The sequence below is a fragment of the Streptopelia decaocto genome (assembly GCF_964273445.1).
Source record: "Streptopelia decaocto genome assembly, chromosome: 1".
In the NCBI taxonomy this organism is placed as follows: Eukaryota; Metazoa; Chordata; class Aves; order Columbiformes; family Columbidae; genus Streptopelia; species Streptopelia decaocto.
The window spans coordinates 103,189,556-103,211,326 of NC_138663.1; the positions used below are offsets into that span (position 1 = coordinate 103,189,556).

Here is a 21,771-nt window from a genome sequence, read left to right on the forward strand (position 1 = left end):
GACACTGCTCCTGTCCAAGTTCCATGGTCTGCTTGATTCCCAAAGTGAAGCTGCTGCCTGATGACACCTATGACCCCTTAATGGCAAAGAATTTGCCATTTCTTAATTTTTATTTTTGTTTTATTAAGTCACTTTCCAGGGCAGGATGGTACTTTGCAGCAGTTTGAATGGACAAATAGATCTTCAGAGTTTTTTTCATAACTTCATATCTCCAGGCTGTCCTGGAGTTCTCAGTCTTCTGGTGAGGGATCTGAAAGGCTTTCTTGTTCTTTGCTATGTTCATTTGAAGAGTGTTTTGTGTCTCAGAGTTCAGAACTAGAGAATGAAGTCATGCAGTTTTGAACTTTACATCACCTGTCAAAACCTTGCCAGCTGATAACCATTTTTGTTTGTCAGCATGATGCACACTGAGGCACCCAAGTCTTGTTCACTTAAAAAAAAAAAAAGATTGAAAATTCTTATTGTTTTCTATTGCATATTTCTTTTCCTGTTAAGAATAAGAAGTACAGCTGCAAAGAGGTCAAAATAAATTTATCTTCCATGGAGTCAAGTTACATAAAAGTATTTTTATAGAGTCTGTTGTGACTATAGTACAAATTGTTTCAGTTTCTAACATTCATTAATCTATTTGAGATCTATTTGGGCTGTTGTACAACACTGATATTTTAAATCATATAAATAGACGGATGTCTGAAATGTGGAATGATTACCCAATTTGTAACACTTTATATATTTTGATGCAAGAACTTTTAAGCACAAAAGAGGTCTACAGGAACAGTAGTTTAAATTAGGGACCTGCTGCCTGGCTTTGCATGTAATCTGGGGTTAATATTCATTTCCTCTGTTTCACAAAACATGTCATGGATCAAGATAGTTGTGCCATTACTCATACAGTTGTCTAGCTTTTCTGCTTTAGACCAGTTAGATTGTTTTCTCTGAGTCCACCGTAGGCATTTTAAAGTGTCAGAAAAGTCTGATTTCATGGAAAGGCAACTGAGTAGAACCCATTTATCTTATACTACTGATTATGCCATAATTATATATACTTTTATGACTAGTCTGAATTACTGGAAAACAGCAGCTCTTTGATTAATTTGTGGAATAAAGGCTACGCATTCTAAAGAGAGAGGAAATTCTGCTTACTGGAACAAGGTGTTTTATGCAGATAAAACATTTCATCATTAGTTACTGCTTCTCCCTAACTTGCTTTTGTGAATTAGAAAATTCAGGAAGATAGTGGGAGAGCAGCAGGTGAATATTAAAAACTTTAGACATCAACAACAGTTTTGGTGGTTTTTTTTTTTATTTTTTTTTTTATTTTGTTTTGTTTTTGGTTTTTTTGAGATCCTTTCTTTTTTTATACTTCTGTCTTACACAAACATTTGAAATCATCTGAAAGCAGAAGAGCAGATTTCTGGCTCTTCTTGACACACTAAGTGATCGGATACAAAATGACGAAGCACTGAGAGGGACTGTCCCTCTGATGAACAGCCAGAGAGAAGTGGCAGAGTGACAGCTCTCAGAATTGCCCTCCTTTAATCACCGTCTGTCAGATACTTAATGCATACTTTTTTCATCTTACACTTATCTTCTATTGAATTTGAATTGGCTAATAATTTCTGTAAGGACATAGAGTAGAATACTTTTAAATGTAAATGTGAAGACTGCAATCTAATACTAATTGAAGTCCCTGATAGTCTCTGTGTTGACAGCAAACATACACTCGTGGTCCTATGAGATGATTTGCTGTTTCTTCTTCAATTGTAAAATCAGTCGAGCATGGTTTCTGTAAAATAATAAAAAATGAAACCTGCATGATGTACATTTTACCTGATTAATATTAATATTATATTTTTATAGTAAAAAACAATAACAACAAATCAGAGTGATGTACTTTCTCCCCTGCTTCTTTGTGTTCATTGAGAAAACCAGAAATAGCAGAATAGGGCACCTGTGTTATAAAACTAGCCAAGAATGTGCTTTCTCACTGGTAGAAACCAGAGATGGTGAACTGGTAACTTAGATTAGCACATATTCATCTCGGGCTCCCTCAAGAGCACCCTGTGCAATGCCATGATACAAAGGATCAACATACAATCGAATCACAGCATGAGATGTGGTGCTAATGGAAAGTCAACTTGAATTTAAAATTTTCTAGCAGGTGCTGACCTTCAGAGGCCACTAAATTATTTCCACTTTTTCACACCATCTTCTAAAACCACTTCAAATCTAAACACAAGCTAGATTATATCAGATAGAGAAAACTATTGATTTATAGGCACTACTGTGTCTTTTATGCCACATATTTTTGGTATATTCTGGCCGTCATGCACTGAGTGGGGAGAAGGGGAGTTTGTCACCAAGAACTCCAGAATTGTGTTATCTTCTGGTATGGAAAACATTTACAATGAAGGTGATAGTGATTTTCTTTCGTATTGAGTTTAATTCTGTGGTTTAAATACATTCTTACCCATTAAGTCCTTATTTGCTAAAGGATATTCTGATTTTTATGGAATTACATAGAGCTGTGCAGCAACAGTGCCCATTAACATTACTCTCATCACTGGATGGTGCAATGAAGTGTGAATTAGCTTGCTCAAATGCTGCTGCTTCTAGACTCAGAGAAGTCTTGTTAGAGGGATGCAGTTTGGGGATGTAGTGGCTGTAGTTGTAAAAGACAGTTGTAAAGCAGTATGTCGCCATTTTCATGCTGAGTCAGTGGGTTTATATCCGAATAATAAACACATGGGTTATGTAATTTACTGAAAATTAGCTTGACAACTGTTACAGGAAACGGCTTATGTACTTTAATACTTTAGCTCCTTGGCAGCAAAGGTCAGTTTTTCCCATATGTTCAGGTCCATTGCTTACTTACTTGGCCCCTGAATTGACCAGTAATGAAATGCTTAAAAAAGCTTGAATGGAAACCACTGAATGATATTCAAGGGTGAAATTAATGGCACCAGGCTTAAGAAACAAAAGCAGCTTGCATGTATGTGCTAAGTAGAGGCACTGTCTGTGGAAGTAAACCTTAATCTAGACATGACACTTCACAACAAATAGCAGTTGGAAAAACAACCTATAAATACATATAAAAGTTGGAAAATATACATAAGCTAGGCTGAAGAGCTGCAGAGGTTTCTTCTCCAGTGATTAACAACCAAAGCTGGACTACAGTTCTTAACAGCTACTGGCCGTGAGTTGTTTTCCACACAGCTTGATCCTCAAAGGGCTGCGTCCCACAGAGACTCAAATTCTATCCAGACATGACAGCTGTTGGTGCATTCCCATTGGAGGGCACAGGCTGAAGAATCATTGTAGGAGGAAGGAGGTTTTTGGATGTGGTCAGGTCATTGTACTCCCTAAGTATAGGCTTCTTGAGATGTGCAAGCATCCATTGTCATGGAGGTATGCTTCTGATTTATTTTCTACCTTGAAACACATCTACAACTTTATGCTGTTTTCAAACAAAGCTGTGTACATGCATCTCACTGCAGTTAGATGCTGCACGAGGATCCTTACCCACAGGATATCGAGTTCATTTGGTTTTGTTTTCCTTTTCTTCAACTACAAAAAGGTAGCTAAGGAAATGAAGTTCAGCCCTTGCCCTAGGTATGCACATTTTCATGCAGAAACATTTTCACTGCAATTATGCAAGGATCCTTTTAATTGTGTTTATTTTAAAATCACTGGTAAAGAGAGATATAGAACTTGTCCTTCTTCCCTTCTTTCTCTAATTTCAGGTTCTTTTCCAGAATATGAATAAGCTGGGAGAGTTTCATGGTTAGCTAGGTTATGTCTGGGCTTCTAGACAAATAGGTCCAGACAGCAAGCTCAAGCAGACCCCCTGATTATCTACGCTGCTTAGCTGTTTGCTCGTTCCCTGGATCTTTTTCTGAGCTTCCTGCAGGCAGATCCCTCCAAAGCCAGTCAGAAGGGCTGCGAGCATGCAGCAGTGTAAGTACAAGCCAACCAGTGCCACTTAGTATCCCAGCTGAGGATCTGTCCCTGCTCTTCTTTTTGATTTAAAAGGTTAGCCACAGTGATCCATATCATATTCGTCTGTTGCCTTTATTCAGAACCAGTGATTTAATTAAGATATATCAATGGATTTGGCTGTTATGGAATATTCATCTGCTGCTGCATAAACTACTAAGGGAATTTATGAAAAACAAATGTCAAAGCAGAGCTGAAGACCTTTGATGTCAAAACAGGAAACACTTGTTCTGATTGTGTTCTAATTTAATGATATTGTTTTCATCACATCCAGTATCATGTTTAGATTTAATTTTTCTGTACAGTTGAAATCAATGCCTTAGGGTCACTCACATTAAGCATCTTGTATTTTGGCTGTTTTAGAAAATATTCAATTTGTATATAGAATGTACGAAAACATGTACACTTAATTTACTATAAATATACTCATTTATAAACTGCAAATCTGTTACATGCAGTGATATAGTAACTAGGATTATGTATACATAAAGCAGAAATGTGCAGTTTTATTAGACAGACTCGTTATATTTTTTCCCCCCTCCGGAAATATGAATATAGATCTCTGATTAAGTCATCAGAAAATGTATATTAGATGGTCCAGCTTCCAAATAGGCATTTCACAATGTTTTATAGAAACGAATGATTCTAAGACCCTGTAGAGAAGAACCCCCCCAAATGATGGAGACTGGGATGAATGGGATCTGATACAGCTTTAAGATTAAGGGTACACAGTGTCTGCCTTGAACAGTGACCCACCAATGTCATAAACACCAAGTTCATGGTCAAAAGCAAAAATGTGCAGAAATATAAAGGCTCTGATTCTGGAAAGCTTATGAGAGAGAAGTGCTGTTCACCAAGAGTTCAGTCACCTATGAGGGATAACTTAGAGCAGCCTATGGTCTTATCTGAACTGTGCCAACTACCAACAATCCTCAAGTATTGCAAGGGCACGAAGGCACACTGATTGCTCCTTATGCCTCAGCTGTGCTCCTTATGTCAGGAGCTGGGAAGAATGGAATCATAAAGGCTTCATGAGCCTATAAGAGAAAGAATGTTTTAAACCAGGACTTGGAGCATAAGTCCACAAACAAACAATCCCCCTGGAAATCTCCCATCCACCTGCTGTGTAAAGCTAAAGGGATTCCTCTCAGGGTAGACCTGTGACCACCTATAAAAATAAACCACAAACACAAAGTAGGGTCTATGGGTGACCTGCTTTCTTCTGCAATATACAGAAGATTTTTGGTCTGGTTTCCCCTCAGCTTAAAGGGTTCAGTGTCTGAGCCAAAGGACTGTAAATGATTCTGAGTGGCCCATTTTGCAGCAAAGAGCTCAGACTTCACTAAGCCAGGGAGAAAATACAAGGTGAACATCGCTTTTCAACCTTGCAATATAGTTGCTTGTCTGATGGGGGGGAGAACCTTTACCTTAGACCATTTTGATGAGATTCACAGAAGCAACTTGTAGCCATTACAGCTTAGGGGCAGCTGATATAACTGTTACAGAAAATATTGTAAGAACAAGAACTGAGAGCGAGCACTTCTCTCACTTTTCTAGATAATTGTCCCAATGTGCATGAGTGCACTTTCTCTTTCTCCAAATGTTGTATCCTAAGTGCTTTGCTGCACAACTTGCTAGGTTCAGTAGGCTATCCACACCTACCAAATATTTTTAAAACTGACCATAGCTGCCCTTTAGGATGAATCCCATCTCCTCTGTTTAGGAGACATTGAGAGATATCTCACCCTGTTTTCCAAGGAGCCCATAACCTTGTAGCATAGGAGTTGAAAATTTGCATACCTTCAATCTGAGGCAATCATAGAAGATCCCAGAAAAGCTTTTTTTTTTTTTTTTTTTTCCTGGAAACTCTTAATGTTTTGTTATTTGCTGCAAAACTGGCTGTGCTTTAGAAGGAAAGACTGAGATTCTTGACTGATTTTTCAAACTAAGTTTGTATGCGTCGACTTGGTGGAGAATGGTCTGAGGAGTGGATCCTGGATAAGGTACCTCCACCTTGATGAAAAGCAGGGTTTCAGGAGGACCCCAAAGAGTCCATTGCAAATGATTTAGAGTAATCATTTGATTAATCTCTGCAACATGCTCTACTCATGGACTGTCTAAGGGCCCTAGCATTTCTCCTCAAGGGCCTGGATGTTTTGGACCAAAGCATCAGACATTGCAATTCCTTCTACCTGTCATGGAGTTGAGATTTTTTTGGCTATAGTAAACAGTGGGCTGTTCAAAGAAGCACAGTAGTGGTGCAATGCTCTTCTCCAAAAGCTAGTAACTCTTAACTGTGTGTTTCTGTGTGTCTAAAGCCCAAGACTGCATGGAAGCAACGGGCACATCTGTGAATAGCTGAATTGTGGATACTTTCCCTTAAAAAATAGTAACTGATACTCGATACATGGCATGAACAAACTCATTCTTTTGCCATCCCAGAAATATGACTATGGGATATCTCTCTCACTTTTGTACTTGGGGAAATATAGCTTCCTTAAACAAGCATAGTTAGTCACGGAAAACATAGGATTAAAATTTATCAGATCGATACTCATTATGTTGGACTGACTCTAATGACTACATTCCCAATGTGTGCTGTCTTCTTCTTAGGCTATAAAACTGTCTTACCAGGATTGTTATTTCTTTTTGTGCTGTTTACCATGTCTAATAAAGAATTAGTCCTAAATAATAAGTAAACAATAGTAACGCTTTGGCCAGGTTTTACTATAAACTCACACTGCAATTTAAAGCAGTTGTTGAAGACATGCATGCAAATTACATGCATAGGGCCAAACTAGGAATGTATGTTAAAACTCCTGGTTTTTAGTTTTGTGGTTTTTTTTTTTTTATTTGTTTTGTTTGTTTGTTTGTTTTTTGTTTTTGTTTTGTGTGTGTGTGTGTGTGTGTTTTTCTCAGAAGTGAATGTAGCCTGTTACCTCTGCATAAATGCATGCACATACCTTCTGCCATGACAAACTAAAATGAAGATGTGGCCACTCTATACAAGAGTTTCAGACTGCAACAATTTTCTTTTCCAGACAGTGATATCTCATGACATTTGAGCAGTCTAAGATGTTAGAAGCCTTTGGTCAGTCTGGTAATGGGAGCCATAGTAAAAATAAGCATCTGGAGAATTTTGCAGCTCTTTGGCTCTGTACTCCTGAGAATAATTTTGCACCTCTTGGGCTCCATGCCTCTGAGAATATTGGTTTTGTCACACTTCCAAGGTGTGTTTTGTGTGAGGTAAAGGACACACAATCTGTTAAAACCAGATTTTAACTATTTTTTTTTTTTAAATAAAATAAACTTTGATTATCGAAGTTATAAATTATTAGGGACAGATTCAATTCAGGCTAATAAGCTTCTCAGTGTGGATATAGTCTCATGTGGATGACTTTGTAGAAGACTCCTACTCAACATGACTACTGTTAATAGAAACCAGAAAAATACCTGGTGCCCTGACTCTGCAAAAGGCTTTATGTCAGCAGAGCTCTGAGCCTGTGTGAAAGCCATGTAATGCTCCTCATAGCAACGCAGTGAGCATCCCGCATCAGAGCTGGTTTGGTATTGACAAAAAGCCAAGCCAGTCAGTTTATAAAATGCTTATTTTCTAGGCTGGTGAAGAATTCTCATTCCCTCTTCCATTCTTCCAGACATTTTATATAGAGGAAGAACTGATGACTGAGAAAAATTCTGGTAAAAGACACCCAAAAAGTGCCTTAAGGATGTTTTGCAGTTAAAAGACAGATCCTTTTTGGTATTCAGGATGTGCGAGACCATATAGGAGGTTCCCAAAGGCAGGAGGGATATGTGAAGGGGAGGGATAGGACACTGAGCTAAACATGCAACGGATCGGCTGATAGCAGCATTGAAGCTGAGAGTCAAGAGGCAGGAATTAATTTCAAAGCAATATTCAGTGCAGATTATATGGAAATGAGTTGAACTACAAGGAAGTAAAATATGGGAAAGGTATGAAAATAAAAGGAAAATGTGCTTTTTCTTAGTGATAGATGTCATAAGTATATGGGTCTGTGTGTCTTTGACCAGTTGCAGATTGCCACCCATATCAGGTCCTGACTGTTTCTGTTGTCATTTGTCCCTATACCTGAGCCATTCCATTTGTTTAAATCCCATTGTTCATCTGTGTCCCATGTATCATTTGGTGTATAATTCTCTAGCAGCCATAAATCAATGTCCGCTCAGTAATGTTAGCCACCAAACTGCTCTTATCCTTCAAGTCCTGCATACGCCTTCCAAGAGTGAAACAAAGGACATTATGGAGACATTAAAGGAAAAGTTGGCAGAATTGTGAAATAAAGCAAATGTCTGAACTCAGAGGAACAAAAAAAAACCCAAAAAGCAAAACCAAAAAACCCCCAACCAACCAAAAAAAAAAAAAAACCACCAAAAAAACCCCAAACCAAACCAAACCAAACCAAAAACAAAACCAAACAAACAAACAAACATCAAAAACAAAAACAAACAAAAAAAGGAATTAAAACTCATTCTGAAGCCTCTGTGTGGTCACAGTGAGAACTATTGACCAAGGCCCATATTTGAGACTGTACTTATTGATGCTTATAACTGAGCTTCCATTAATTTCTGTAACACAAGATCAGAAACACAGAGAAGGAAAAAGTAATAAATATTTAGAGAGAAAAGAACAAATTATCTTTTTAAAAAATTATTATTATTATTATTATTAAATGTTTTGAGGAGAATATGCTGAGCAGAATGAAGCAGTTCATTCTGACTGAAAATAGAAGCCTAGATGTGTTGACCTAATTTCAATATTATTATTAATACCTTTCTTTTTTCATTAAGTAGATGTTCCCTCCTGCCTTCTCTTCTCAGTGAACATTTTTTATCTTGTGGTTCCATGCAGTGTCTTAGATGACTTGGCTATACTGACTTTGTAAAAATTATTAAAAATAAGATTACCCAGGAGGAGTTTGACTGACCCTACACAGGAGTGCAGATCTCACGACTAGACCTGTAATACCATCTTTTGTTTAACCACATTTGGGAATGTCCCAGACATCTGCACACGTTATGCCAATCAGCAGCAAAGATCTCTGTCTTCATTAATGCAAAACAACCAAGCAGTTTCTCAGAATCAGGTGTGAAGAGCATCTGCTACCTGCTCCCAGTGATGCTGAGGGCCTCTATCTTCCCATTTGCTCACTTCAGTGAGCATTGTTTTGTGATAAGAAAAGAAGTAGGTGCCTGGATCTTTTCATGGAATAAGAAAAGCAAACACTTCAATTTCCCCAAATACTGCCCTGTGCTCTATTGCATTGGAAGAAGGAAGACTTCAGAAAGAGTTGCTTTGCAGTGAGGTGCTTATCATGATTTGCAATGGAAAGATTTCAAAGAAGAGTGGAGAGCTCAGAAAAAAAAATGTAGTTTGATGGACACATGAAGAATCAAAGCATTTATTTGAATATTTGCAAAGTTGACATGAGTACTAAGTAACTTTACACTGTAGGATTGTAGTTCCAATGGGAAGTTTCCAGTTGTAAGATTTCTGATTCACTGTTTCTTAAATTTATTCCCACAGACTCATTTGCACATGGAAGGCTTTAGCTCTGGGACTGGCTACACTCACAAGTGTGACTGAGGTTTACGTAGAAATATCTGAGTTAGCTTTCAAGTAATTTGCTCAGAGGTGCTCTGTGCCACAGAGAGATGATAGAGAGCTCAGCACAAGGTATAACACCTGAGGTTAATGGCCTCCAGTGAATTCCAGCCTGCCATGACTACCTTGGTAGCAGCCCTCAAACTACCTACGTGAAAGCCAGCTCCACTGCTTTTGCACAATACATTGTGACTGCTATTGCTGTATATTCTTCGCAGACTAGCTCAGGTTAGCTGTGTAAATCAGGACGATGTCAACTGTTTTAAAGGGCTTTTCTTTTCTGAGCTCCTGGTTTGTGGAGTGAAATAAAATAGAGCCTGAAAATTGTTCTTATGTCATGTCTGTTAGATAACCTATGTGGAAATATCCCACTGCACCCCAGAGCTGACAGTAATATATGTTTCTGTTATCAGCCTCGGCAGAAAAAGGCAGGGAAGAATGAACACATTATATGGACTATCTGGCAATGCCAAATGTGGAACTGAAGAGGTTTTGTAATGTGAGACTTACCTTCCAGAGCTGGGTCTGTGGACAAAGGTATTCACTGAATGTGAAGCATGCCAATCCAAAAATTTTCACAAGTGCATTAAGCCACAAAAAAAGTGCATATTAGCAGGGATTCAGCTCCATGAAATGTTGATAGGATTTTACTGGCATGGCTCCTGCTACATTCAGTAACAGTCCAACAGCTGAAAAGTCACGTACCACTTCAGAAATTGATTACTCACTGTTTGACCTCGCACTGTGTCAATGTATATATATATATAGATGGCTTTAGCTGTACTTACTCCAGAGATATTTTCTTTCTGTGACTCATTCTGTAATCACCTGGATCTGACAATCACTGGAGTATTTGTCTTTTGATTCCTCAGAGGTATTTTGCTGAAGAAGAGCTTTCAGTTTTGGAATGGGACGTGCCCTTTTTATATCCAGGTCATTTCAGAAGGCTGGATTTTTTTCTCAGTTCTTTTCTCAAGTTAACCAACTGAAGGGAAACAGCTTAAACCTTGATGTAAAATAAGAGTTTTCTTGATGCCATTTTGTTTATTTGTATTTCTGTGTGTGCCTACATGTGCATTTCTGGAAATACGCAGCTGGAACTGGGAAAAAAATGTACTTTCCTCTATTTGTAATGCTTTTCTGCCAATTTCATTCAGTGTTGCCTCTATCTCTCACCTCTTCTGCTTTGGGTAGGGCGTGTTGTGCCTCCTCCAGTCTGTAAATATCATTGCCAGAAGTGATACTGCTCACGTACATTCCTCAGATACTTGGTAGTATTTGGGCTCACTGATACCAGTGGGAATGAGAGTCCTAAAAAGGATTTAGACATCTGAACATCTCTGTAGGTCTTGCTCTGGCTCTGTAAGTGTCTTTGTGGTTCTTAGCCTTATTCTGTTGATCATAAATTTATACTGATATCACAGAATATGATTCTGAGTCTCAGATGCAACAGTAAGAACCCAAAATTGTTGTCACATTCCTTCCAGGAGATATGGCATTCTCAGCAAGCTAAGTTATTTTATATGACAGACGAACTTTAAGAGGATGTTGGTTTTAGCTTGATGAAGCAGAACAATAATTTTGTTTTATTTCATTTTTCCAGCAAATTATATTAGTGTAAAGTACCATACAATTACTGCATTTCAAAGGTTCCTGAGATCTCTGCTCTTGCTGGTTTTCTTTTGGTGTTTGGAGGATTTTTGTGTTTATTTGTTCAGTGGATAGAATTGTCATAAATGAATGATAAAATTATAACAATTCCGTCATATATTGGATTGTGGTGTATAATTCTAAAGAAGAAGGAATTATCTGTTTACTGGGCATGATTATACTTAGGGACTCAGGATGATTCACTCCATGGAAATCCCATAGGAAGACAACCTCACAAATGAAAGGCATCACTCCCCAACAAGAAATGTCACCTTCATTTGTAAGCCTTAGGGTAACTATGTTGTCCTGGAGTCATCAATTTTGCCTGCTGTGACTGTTACTTTTCCCTTGCTGTTACCACTCTAATAAGATGATGATGTTTAAAATGAGGAAAACATTGGTTTTGCCCAAAGGCAGAATGAGAAGGAAAGAGAGGAGAAGGCTTACCTAGGTACTTACAATAAAGACTACCTGTGGTCTACCTCCTGCTTTCCTACCAGAACCTTAAGCAAACTTGTTAAATCATGTGGATTTTCTCATCAGGGGTTGGACTATGCGTTATACAGATCCTTGAAAACAAGTGTGCAAGTCGCACTGCTTTGAAGTAGCGGCAGCATCCCCATGGCTCAGAGGAACTTTTCTGGTGCATCAAAACTGCCTTTCCCTGGCCAAATATCCATGGTCCCTGGCCAAAGGACTGGCTGAACTGCCTTTGATAGCACTTCTCTAGTCCTTACCTTGCCTGGTACCAGGAGCAATCGAGGATGATGAACAACATGCTCCTGCCTAATGACCATGGCCAGCTGAGGTGTCCCAGCAGTAGTTCAGCCTTGCTGTCTGACTTACAGGAGTGTGCCTGCAGGGCCATAAAGAGATGCATTGGCAAGCTCTTGAGGTTGTAATTCAGGTGCTTTTAGCAGTGCAGCTGCAAAAGCAGGCCCACTGTAGGGGTTATCTCTGTTTTAAGTCTTATGATGACAGTGCTGGATGTTGGAGGCTATTCAGTTTGCTTGAACGAGAAATGGTTGCTAGAAGCCCAGCTGCCTCCAGAACTGGCAATTAAAAAACATCTCCAGCAAGCTCTGTTACCCTCCTCTGCTGTCCTGGGATCTGTTACCAGTGCTCAGGTCAACATCTGGGTCTTTGTCCTGCTCTCACATTTTGATCCCCTCCCTTGTTTAAGCTCAGACATGAAATGCCCATTCCACAGATGAAGGGATATTTACTTCCTGGTGAGATCACTGCCTCTTCACTTTGCCCCTTGGTCCTGTTCCTGGATCCTTGTTCTATCCCTACACTCAAGCAGGATGGATTTTCGTGTTTTCAAATAGTCCTGATGCTTATCCTGCCCTCTGTGGTAAGGGGAGAAGGGCATTTTAGTTCACCTTTCTCTGCTGTATATGGGATGAAATAAACCATCCAAGATGGTGGGAAGAGAGTCCTTCCATTGACACATGGGCGAAAATCAGAAGGTAGACCAAAAATATTACATATAAAGACACAAGATTTTTCACAGATCTGTAAATATCTTGCCGATATTTTCACTGTCATTCCATGAGGTGGTTCTGCTTCATTATCTCTCATTTTTGCTTCCACATATCTCATCTTTGCCCTCAGTTTTCTATGCGTGCACTCTATTTTAGTTTGCCTTACAGTATCCCTGAATAAATACACATACCAAAGAAAATTGGCAAGTGCACAGGTATAATTTTAATCCTCTTGTATGATTATAGTATTGCCACTAAGGACATTTTAGCCATATGGCTGAAATTAACATGAAGGAAAAAGGGCTACCAGCTGCAGCCTGGAAACCATACACCAAAAAGGCAGAGTTGTGATGGATGTGAAAATACAGATATTATTAGTTGCAGCTAGAACACTCTCCAGGGCCAGAATACAACTAAATTTTCTCAAGAAGCTGTCAAATGAAGGAACCTTTGGGGTGTTATCAATACTGCAGAATATTCAGCAAATGCTGCAGTCAGCAGATGGATGGGGCTCAGTGTACAGCTTTCAACACTCTCTACTCAACCTGGGGACTTCTCCACACGTTGGGATGGATTCATCCCCCTTGCAGCTGACAGGGAATGGATTCACTCCATAACCAGACAGCAGCAAGGTCACAGTCACATTTGATACAGGAACTATGAGGCAATTATGCCACAGCAAATTCAGGGGAATATCCAGTATATTCAAGTTTCTTGTGGGTAAGGTGAGCAGATGAGTGCTGAGGATGTTTTATAAGTGCTAAAAGCCATGAAATCACAGGAGGTGTATGACATATTATAATGTCAGGGCTTTTCAAGAAGGCAGTGTATTGGAGAGTTCCATTGATGGGCAGCAGCAGCAGACCGTCTGGGGAAGCAGGTGGAGGGGGGCTGCAGGGAACAGAAGCAGTATCTCAGCTGTTTTTCAGAATACCAGGTATCTGCTTTCTGGTGGATCTGAGCATTAACTACCTGGTTTTGGTTTAGGGTTTTTTTTCCTGAGTCCTTTCAAGAAACAGACATTCTCCTTATCACTCAAAAACTGCTTTGATTATCTTGGGTGCACCTGAAAGACATCTGGACTGTTATTATACCTTGTTGCACTGGAAGTGACAAAAGAAAAATGAAGGCGAAAAAAGAATTTCATTATAAAGTATATTTTGCTTAATTTCTTAGAAGTAATATCAGCTCTTTTTAGAGTTTAGGCAGTAAATTCAGATTAATTTTTTCCATTGCTTTTGAAGAGTTTTAAACTATGTTCTCAAACCTTGGCTATACTTCATATAAGTTTACTGCTTTCATTTTAAACTAACTATTTGATTAGAAAAATCATATAGGATGGTGCATGTGAAATGTTTCATTGGAAAAAGTGATGTGTGCCTTCTTTAAAGTGCACCTTTCCTTAAGATGTACAATACATATATGCCCCTTCCACACTGGAATAATATCAGCTGTAGAAAAATGTCCATAAAAAAAGAATGAAATAATTGCAAATCTCAGTGGTCAGTTAGTTATCTTTTTCTTATCTACTTCATTTGGCTTGTGTGTCCTATGCATATTTAGAAACCCCATCACTAGCAGATTGACTTTAAGAGAAAGTTGGACTTTTAGCAAATCAAATGCTGCTTTCTATGATCCTCTGGTAAGATCTTCTGTTCTCATTTGATTGAAAATCTTGCATTACACTTCTGATATTTATAAAAAAATGTAAATTATTAAAAAACAATTGAGTGGTGATATCTCACCAACAAAACTCTTTCCAGAAAACTCTGAGGATGAAGAGAATGTGACTGGTTTTGCTGGCAGTATTTAGGTTTAATGAGTTCTTATACTATTCCACTTCTATCAGCAGAAGTCAAGTAAAAGATATTATACAACTGAGTAGAGAAATGGAGGAAGATATCTGCTTTGTTACAAGATACAGTGCTCTAGCATGTACACACTTAGTGTACATCTGAATGGCAGTCTGTGGTGCGGTAGTGTAGCTCCTGTCATAGGTAACCCTGTTTATTCCACTCTGGTGACACTCAGGGACTGAAAGCTGTGGTGCTCACATATGGTGACTTTTGCAAGCCAATGCCATGAGGTTAAAGAGAAGTCGACAAAGAGCATGGAAAAATGCCAAGTCACTCAGTGACTCCTTCACCTCTGTCTTTGCTGATGAGACCGGTTTTCAGGAATCCCATGTCCCTGAGACCTGTGGGAAAGTCCAGATCAAGGAAAACTCAGTGTAGAAGAATCAGGCTATAGAGCATTTAGGCAAAGCGGGCGCAAACAAGCTCATGCGACCACAAAGGAAGTACCCAGAAGTTTTGAGGTAGCTGGCTGATGGCATTGTAAGGCAAATCTTAATTATCTTTGAAAGGCCATGTCAACTGCAGGAGGTTCCTCATCACAGGAAAAAAAAAAAAAAAGTTGCTCCTATTTTCAAGAAGGACAAGGAGGAGTATTGAGGAACTACAGGCTGGTCAGCCTTACCTCGAAGCCTAGAGTAAACATTCTTTGAAGCCATTTCCAGATATGTAGGACAGGAAGATGACCGGGTGTAGTCAGCATGGATTTATGAAGGGGAAATAATTCCTGATCAGGATAATAGCCTTCTATAATGACTTGTCTGGCTTCATGGATGAGAGGAGGGCAGTGGATATTATTCATCTCAGTTTTAGCAAGGCTTTTGGCACTGTCTCTCACAAAATTCTCGTAGACAAACTATTGGAACAGGCTAGTTAAATAGACAGCGAGGTACATGGAAAACTGGCTGAGTTGCCATGCTCAAAGGGTTTTGACCAGCAGCACAAATTCCACCTGAAGGCCCGTCACTACTTGTGTACTGCAGTGGTTTATGCTGGACCTGTACTGTTTTAACATCCTCATTTATTACCTGGATGATGGGACAGAGTCCACCCTCAACAAGTTTGTGGAAGATACAAGACTGGGAGAAATAGTTGATGCCCCAGTGGGTTGTGCTGCCATACAGAGGGACCTGGATAGACTTCAGAAATGGGTCAACGGGAGCCGCTTGTTGTTCAGCAAAGGGAAATGCAGTCCTGAAACTGGAGAGGAACAATCTGGGAGATGACCAGCTGGAATACAGCTTTGCAGAAAAGGCCAAGTTGAACATGACCCAGCAATGTGCCCTCACAGCAAAGAAGACCAACAGCCTTCTGGGTTGTATTAGGCAGAGCATTGCTCAGCACTGGTGAAACACGTCTGGAATGCTGGGTCCAGCTCTGGATTCCCCAGTACAAGAGAGACATAGACTTAACGGTATGGGCCCAGCAAGGGTCACAGAGGTGATTAAAGGACTGGAAGATCTGTCATGTAAAAAGAGGCTGAGAGTGATGAGGCCGCTCAGACTGGAGAGGAGAAGGTTTGTGGGGCTCTTATCCATGCATACACATAACTGATGGGAGGTAAGTAAAGAAGATGTAGCCAGAGTCTTCTCAGTGGTGGCCAGTTATAGGACAAAGGCAGTGAGCACAAACTGAAACACAAGACACTCCACTTAAATACAGGAAAAACCTTTTACTGTGAGGGTGATTGAGCACCAGCACAGGTTGCCTAGAGAAGCTGTGGAGTGTCCATCCTTGGAGATATTCAAAGCCTGATGGCGCGTGGTCCTGAACACCCTGCTCTGGGACTAGATGGACTAGAGGGACTGGGCTATCTCCAGAGGTTTCTTCCAACTTTAATGATTCAATGATTCTGTTTGTTTATATATAGAGAAATAGGTTGGTCAAGCTGCCCAGCTAACAGAAGTATCATCAAGTAAAAAGCTCTAAAAAATGATACTATGGAGGGAGAATAGAAGATTATTTGTCTTGTTCTAGCTTAGTGTTGAAAGTGAAAACATTCTTACAATGTAAAAATGAAGTGTTTTTTAAAAAATAATTGTTATAAAAACTGAGTTAAACAACACACTTCATTGGAATTTAACAGCCTCAAAACGTATGATGGTTGTGTTTTTTCTTCCCAAACCAACATATTTGTTACTTTCAAGGTGGGTGGTCTAGCACTCAGGAAGCTGATAGTATACTGGATTTCACTGGGCACATTATCTTTCAATTAAAAAAATTGGAGTGGAGTCAATGTTAAAAGCATGGGGATTTCAGTGGCAAGCCTTTGCATACAGAGTGGAATAAGTATAGGGAGGTAATCTTTTAATTTTAAGTCTGAGAAGGAAGGCAGAGACGAGTGGTTGCAATGCTAAAGCACATACTGCACTGGTACTGTGGATAAAGAAAAAGTTCTCATGCTCTCACTCAACTCTTCTCATAAATCCTTAAATGGAAGGGTGTTGATTTGTGTATTTATATAACAACTTCCCATGAAACTAGATTAATTAGATTAGTGTTGATTTTTTTTTTCTTTTGATTGATATTTACATGATCTGTTTGGGAAAACTCACTTTCTACTTGTTTTCAGCCACATCTGTACCAGATTGTATGGAGGCTGAGGGATCTGTACTTTTGTTTCAATGTATATTGCAACATTTTTATTGCATTCCACAGGTCCTCCAGTAAACGTTACTTGCAATATTTTTATCAACAGTTTTGGATCAGTCACAGAAACCACAATGGTAAGTTCTATGATGCCATTGGCAAGAGAACAACAATACGTAATATATATCATGAACACAACCTGTCAATTTTTCTATTTATTGTTCAACTTGCAGGTCCTCCTGTAAATGTTACCTGCAACATATTTATCAACAGCTTTGGTTCAATAGCAGAAACTACAATGGTGAGTGGGACTGGTCATTGAAGCCATCTTGTGAAGGAGTGGGATACGATGTAGAATAGAGAAGCTCAGGACCTGGGGACATTTGCCAAGTTATTAAGCTACCAAAAACCTGACAGCAGAATTAAAATAAAATTAATATAAAATAAGTATATAAAGATATACATAAATTATTAAGCTCAACTACCAAGTCTAAATGTACATATGTAGTGACTGCAACACAGTCTGTAGTGACTGTGATGGCAGCAAATACAGGTGTGTGCGAAACAGCTTTCTCAGGTTTTGTTAGCACTGATGAGGCAGAGGAGTGGCTGGAGCTCAGCTGTGGGATCCCTGCCAAGTACTCCATATTTTGAGTGGGTCGTACACCATATGCTGAATTTGCTGCTGCTGCTGCAGACTGTGCTGACAGAGCTACCAGAATGGTCTTGTTTAACTTTTGCAGCCACATCAGTAACTGAAGTAAATGCATAACTTGAGTGAAATGACTAAAATATAAAACTCAGGTATTTTGAAGGTTAAATTGATACTAGGAAATTATGGGATCTCAGCTGACCGAAATGTGTATTTTGATTGAATTAAAAGAATTTTATCAGTCAAAAAAACAAGGCCAAAATTAAAATATTAGTTTTAATTGTAGGATATATATATATATAAATGAATAGTTTATTTTTCCATTTCAAGATGAGATTTTTCTTTTAAAAATTGTCAAAATTTAGGATTATGAAGTCAAGCTAAAAAAAAAAAGAAATTAATTTTTTTGTCCAACCTTTTTCTTTTTTTAGTTGAGAAGCACATTTTCTTCCTCCCCCCAATAGTTGCTAAGAAAAATATTTTTTGAGTCTATTTAAAAAGATGCTGAGATTTTAAATCTTCTTTTTCAAACAATTAACAAAAAAGATAGGTTATTTATTTTAGCATAGGTACACCTGTCTGCTGGGGTTAGTCCAGAGAGAGATTTTTGATGATTTTCTTATAATAAGAATATAAACCCATAATAACTATCAGGTGCTCAAATATAAGAAGTGGATTAAACCCATTCTAGAAAGGGCCTAGTGACAAATTCCAGCTTGACTTTGAACTTTTCAAGTCACCACAGCCACAAAATAAACTAAAAAGGGATGTTGTCAGCTTCATTGAAACTTTGCAAGAGTTATTCTCTTTGCCTCAGGACACTATGGACAGCTATAGACACTTTTAAAGCAATTACAATGCAATTTCACAACTCTGCTTTCTGGGGATTCCTGCACAGCGTCCAGGTCTTTCTGTATTTGCTGAAGCCAGAGGCAATAAAGGTGCTTAGCATCCTGTAGGACTGAGTTCTCGGTAAATAAAAATGTAATTGCTACCCACAAGAGGACTTAAGGTATACCAAAGAACTATATATTTTTTTAATGGGATAGAAACTGCCTTGCATTATGAAAAGCAGATATTTAGCCCAACTTAATTATTTTATTTAATATTCAAATACTTCATTTACATTCAGTTTAATTTATGCCGTAATTTAGAAAGTGCTGCTGAGGAAAGTGGCAACTCAATCCTTTTGCTCCCAAATATATTTGTTTAAAAAACCACTCTGTCATTTAATGTTTTCTAGAGAAAAGGGCAAGTTATTGCTAGGCTAGGTAGCTTTCTTAAATAATGTGGGAAAAAATCTTCTATAAATGACAAGCTATAATGTATAGAGCTATAAAATAAACTGATAAGTTAGGAGAGTATGAGAGTATGTACCTGTAATATTTTAGAAACACCTTAAAAGAAAACTAAAATCAAGTTCAAAATGACAGGAAAAAACCCCCATATATCGATGTAACATAATTATCAACAGGTTTCATTTTCAGTTTTTTGGAAAACATGTGTTTTCCTCTGTTTAAAGGATTTCAGGAAGATAGCTATGAATGTAGCTTTTTTTACCCAGCTACGTCTGTTAATCCTAGTGTGCAGAGGCATCAGCATAGCAATAAGTAGCAACAATCCTGCACGTCACTGGCTTTACAAGATGGCATTCAATGAAAATATTTGCACGACCTAATGCTGATTGCATTAATTAGACTCCTTCATTGCTTTGATTAAATCCCCTCATTGCATTTTACCTTCTATCAAATATGTTAATGTGCACCTTTCTAATGTTCATTAACACATTCTGCTGAAAACAGCCAAATATTCAAGTAGATGAAAACAAAGACTATTGGCTTTCTTATTTTGCTTTGTTCATAATATCTGCCAAAATTGTGAAAAGATTTCTCTTAGATGTTATTCAATGGTCTGATATTGATTTTCTTAGTGCTGTCACTTCTTTAACGACTAGTGCATCTAGTTTTAGGATGTCTTAAAACTGCTTTGAGAGGCAGACACCGATTACTGTTCCATTTACTTTGCCTTTCTGAAACAGATATAACCATGTGATAAAAATGTTGGCATCCCTTGTGATAAATAATGAGTTTTGTTTGACTCTTAGGATTCATTTTTCCCTACAAAATGCTCTTGATGGTTTTGACATAGAACTAAAAGATTCATTTAAAAACCTGGATTGTAAATTCAATAGAGACATTCCTGTCTCAGAGGATAGGAATGTTCAGAGAAACCATGTATATGAACTGAAGGGTCATTATCAGAATATAACTTGACTGATCTACAACAGCTTGTTGGAAATTTGGGAATGGAAATCTTGTTTAGAGAAGCTTTCAGCATGAGAAATAAACATGGCAAACAGGAATACAGTCCCAGACCTCCTAAATTCAGTAACCCAGGTTCTCAGTAACATTATCAGGAGTTGCTTCTGTTTTCTGATTAGGATGGACACCAGGATGAAACTCATCCCTGTGTGAAAGGCCAGCACAACTCTTACATCCAGTGTATTTTTCTAAAAACTAAAAACATTCATTCAGAAATAAAGCAGGATTTTGTGTGGGTTATCTCCAAATGAATGAATTCCCTAGAGTCTTCATGAGTTTTATTCCCAAAGAGCTGGGAAAGCAAAATGCATATGTAATAGTCTGTGCTATAATGTATGTATGGGACAGTATCACAATTTATTATTTTTTTCTCCAAAATAAATGGTTTTCTTCCATATTAGAATGAAATATATTATACCAAAATAAAAACAGTGGGAAAAAAAAAAAAAGCTAGAGTCAAGATGAAATTGTTGGACATTTTCTTCATTAATTCACTTAATTTGCATTTAAGTGCTAACTTGCAAACAAAGAGAAAAAGATGGTCCTGAGTAGCTTCACTGAATAAAGCAGTTATGCCAGTAAGCTCTGTGTCTATTTTTGGAAGCATTCACACATGCAGTATTCAGCAGAATATTCACTGTACAGCATGACTGCAGCTGAGTATCACAGATGAGTAATCTACATCAGGTTGGGCAGATTCCCAGAGAATTCAGATGTTCAGTTTTGCTAATGACCAGGATTTTTTAGTTATCAGATGTAGGAGAAGCTAAGATCAGTTTATACATTGACGAGCTAATCGTTAATTACAGAAATGACTAAATGTGAGAACATTATCATTGTCGTTATGCCCTGTAATCAATGACTGACACTATGCAGCAGGTTCTCTGTTGGGATAAATGCATCAACCTCCAGTTGTGTTTTGAGTACTTATGTTAGCAGAAAAAATTGCCATTCCTTTTACAATTTTTGTAGCAATAAAGCTTGGCTGTGATTGGCTGCATGATATTATCTTCCCAGTAGAAAACCAAAAACAAACCCAAAAAAACCCACAAAACAAACAAACAAAAAACCCCAAAAGACCCACCAACCATAATCACAAATTAGCTTGTTGGATACTGATTAATTGATATGTATATTTTCAACTGCATAAGAGACTCCTGCTGAAGCCATCAGAAACACCTTGCATACTTTGCTACATAGGTGGCCAAGTGTTTTTCTGTCACATGGCCTTGAAATAAGTCATTAAACCACTACTTTTTAGTTAGTACTCATACTTACAATTTAGAAAGGGAGAACAGCATCTTTGGCAATCCCCTCCTATGCATGGAAGACCAAGTGTATCTGCAGCTGTTTGCCTCAGACATCTGACTCAACACTTGAGCAATCAATGCTGTTGGACAAGAAGACAGGAGGAAGGCTAAGATCTGAGATAAGCATCAGTTCAGAGACAGAAAGTAGCACTGAAGAGGGAGCAGGGCTCCCTTGCATCCTGTTACCACAGCAGGGCCTGAGACTGAAGCTCTGGTCAGTGAATTTGGTGACTGTGAATCTGGTGGCCATGAATTTGCTGAAAGACTGTTTC

At 38.4% G+C, this 21,771-nt stretch overlaps 1 protein-coding gene across 2 annotated transcripts in view; it reads left to right on the forward strand.

The window, feature by feature from the left end:
- GLRA2 (glycine receptor alpha 2) overlaps positions 1-21,771 on the forward strand; it is a gene marked incomplete at both ends in the record, with an annotated part of 127,017 nt that overhangs the window by 4,043 nt on the left and 101,203 nt on the right. Inside the window, one exon of one of the 2 annotated variants that reach the window (XM_082051837.1) lies at positions 17,286-17,353. In XM_082051837.1, coding sequence (XP_081907963.1) covers positions 17,286-17,353 — 68 coding nt within the window. Of the gene's footprint in view, positions 1-17,285; positions 17,354-17,449; positions 17,518-21,771 lie in introns of both variants that reach the window. The other variant, XM_082051836.1, reaches the window with a different exon arrangement.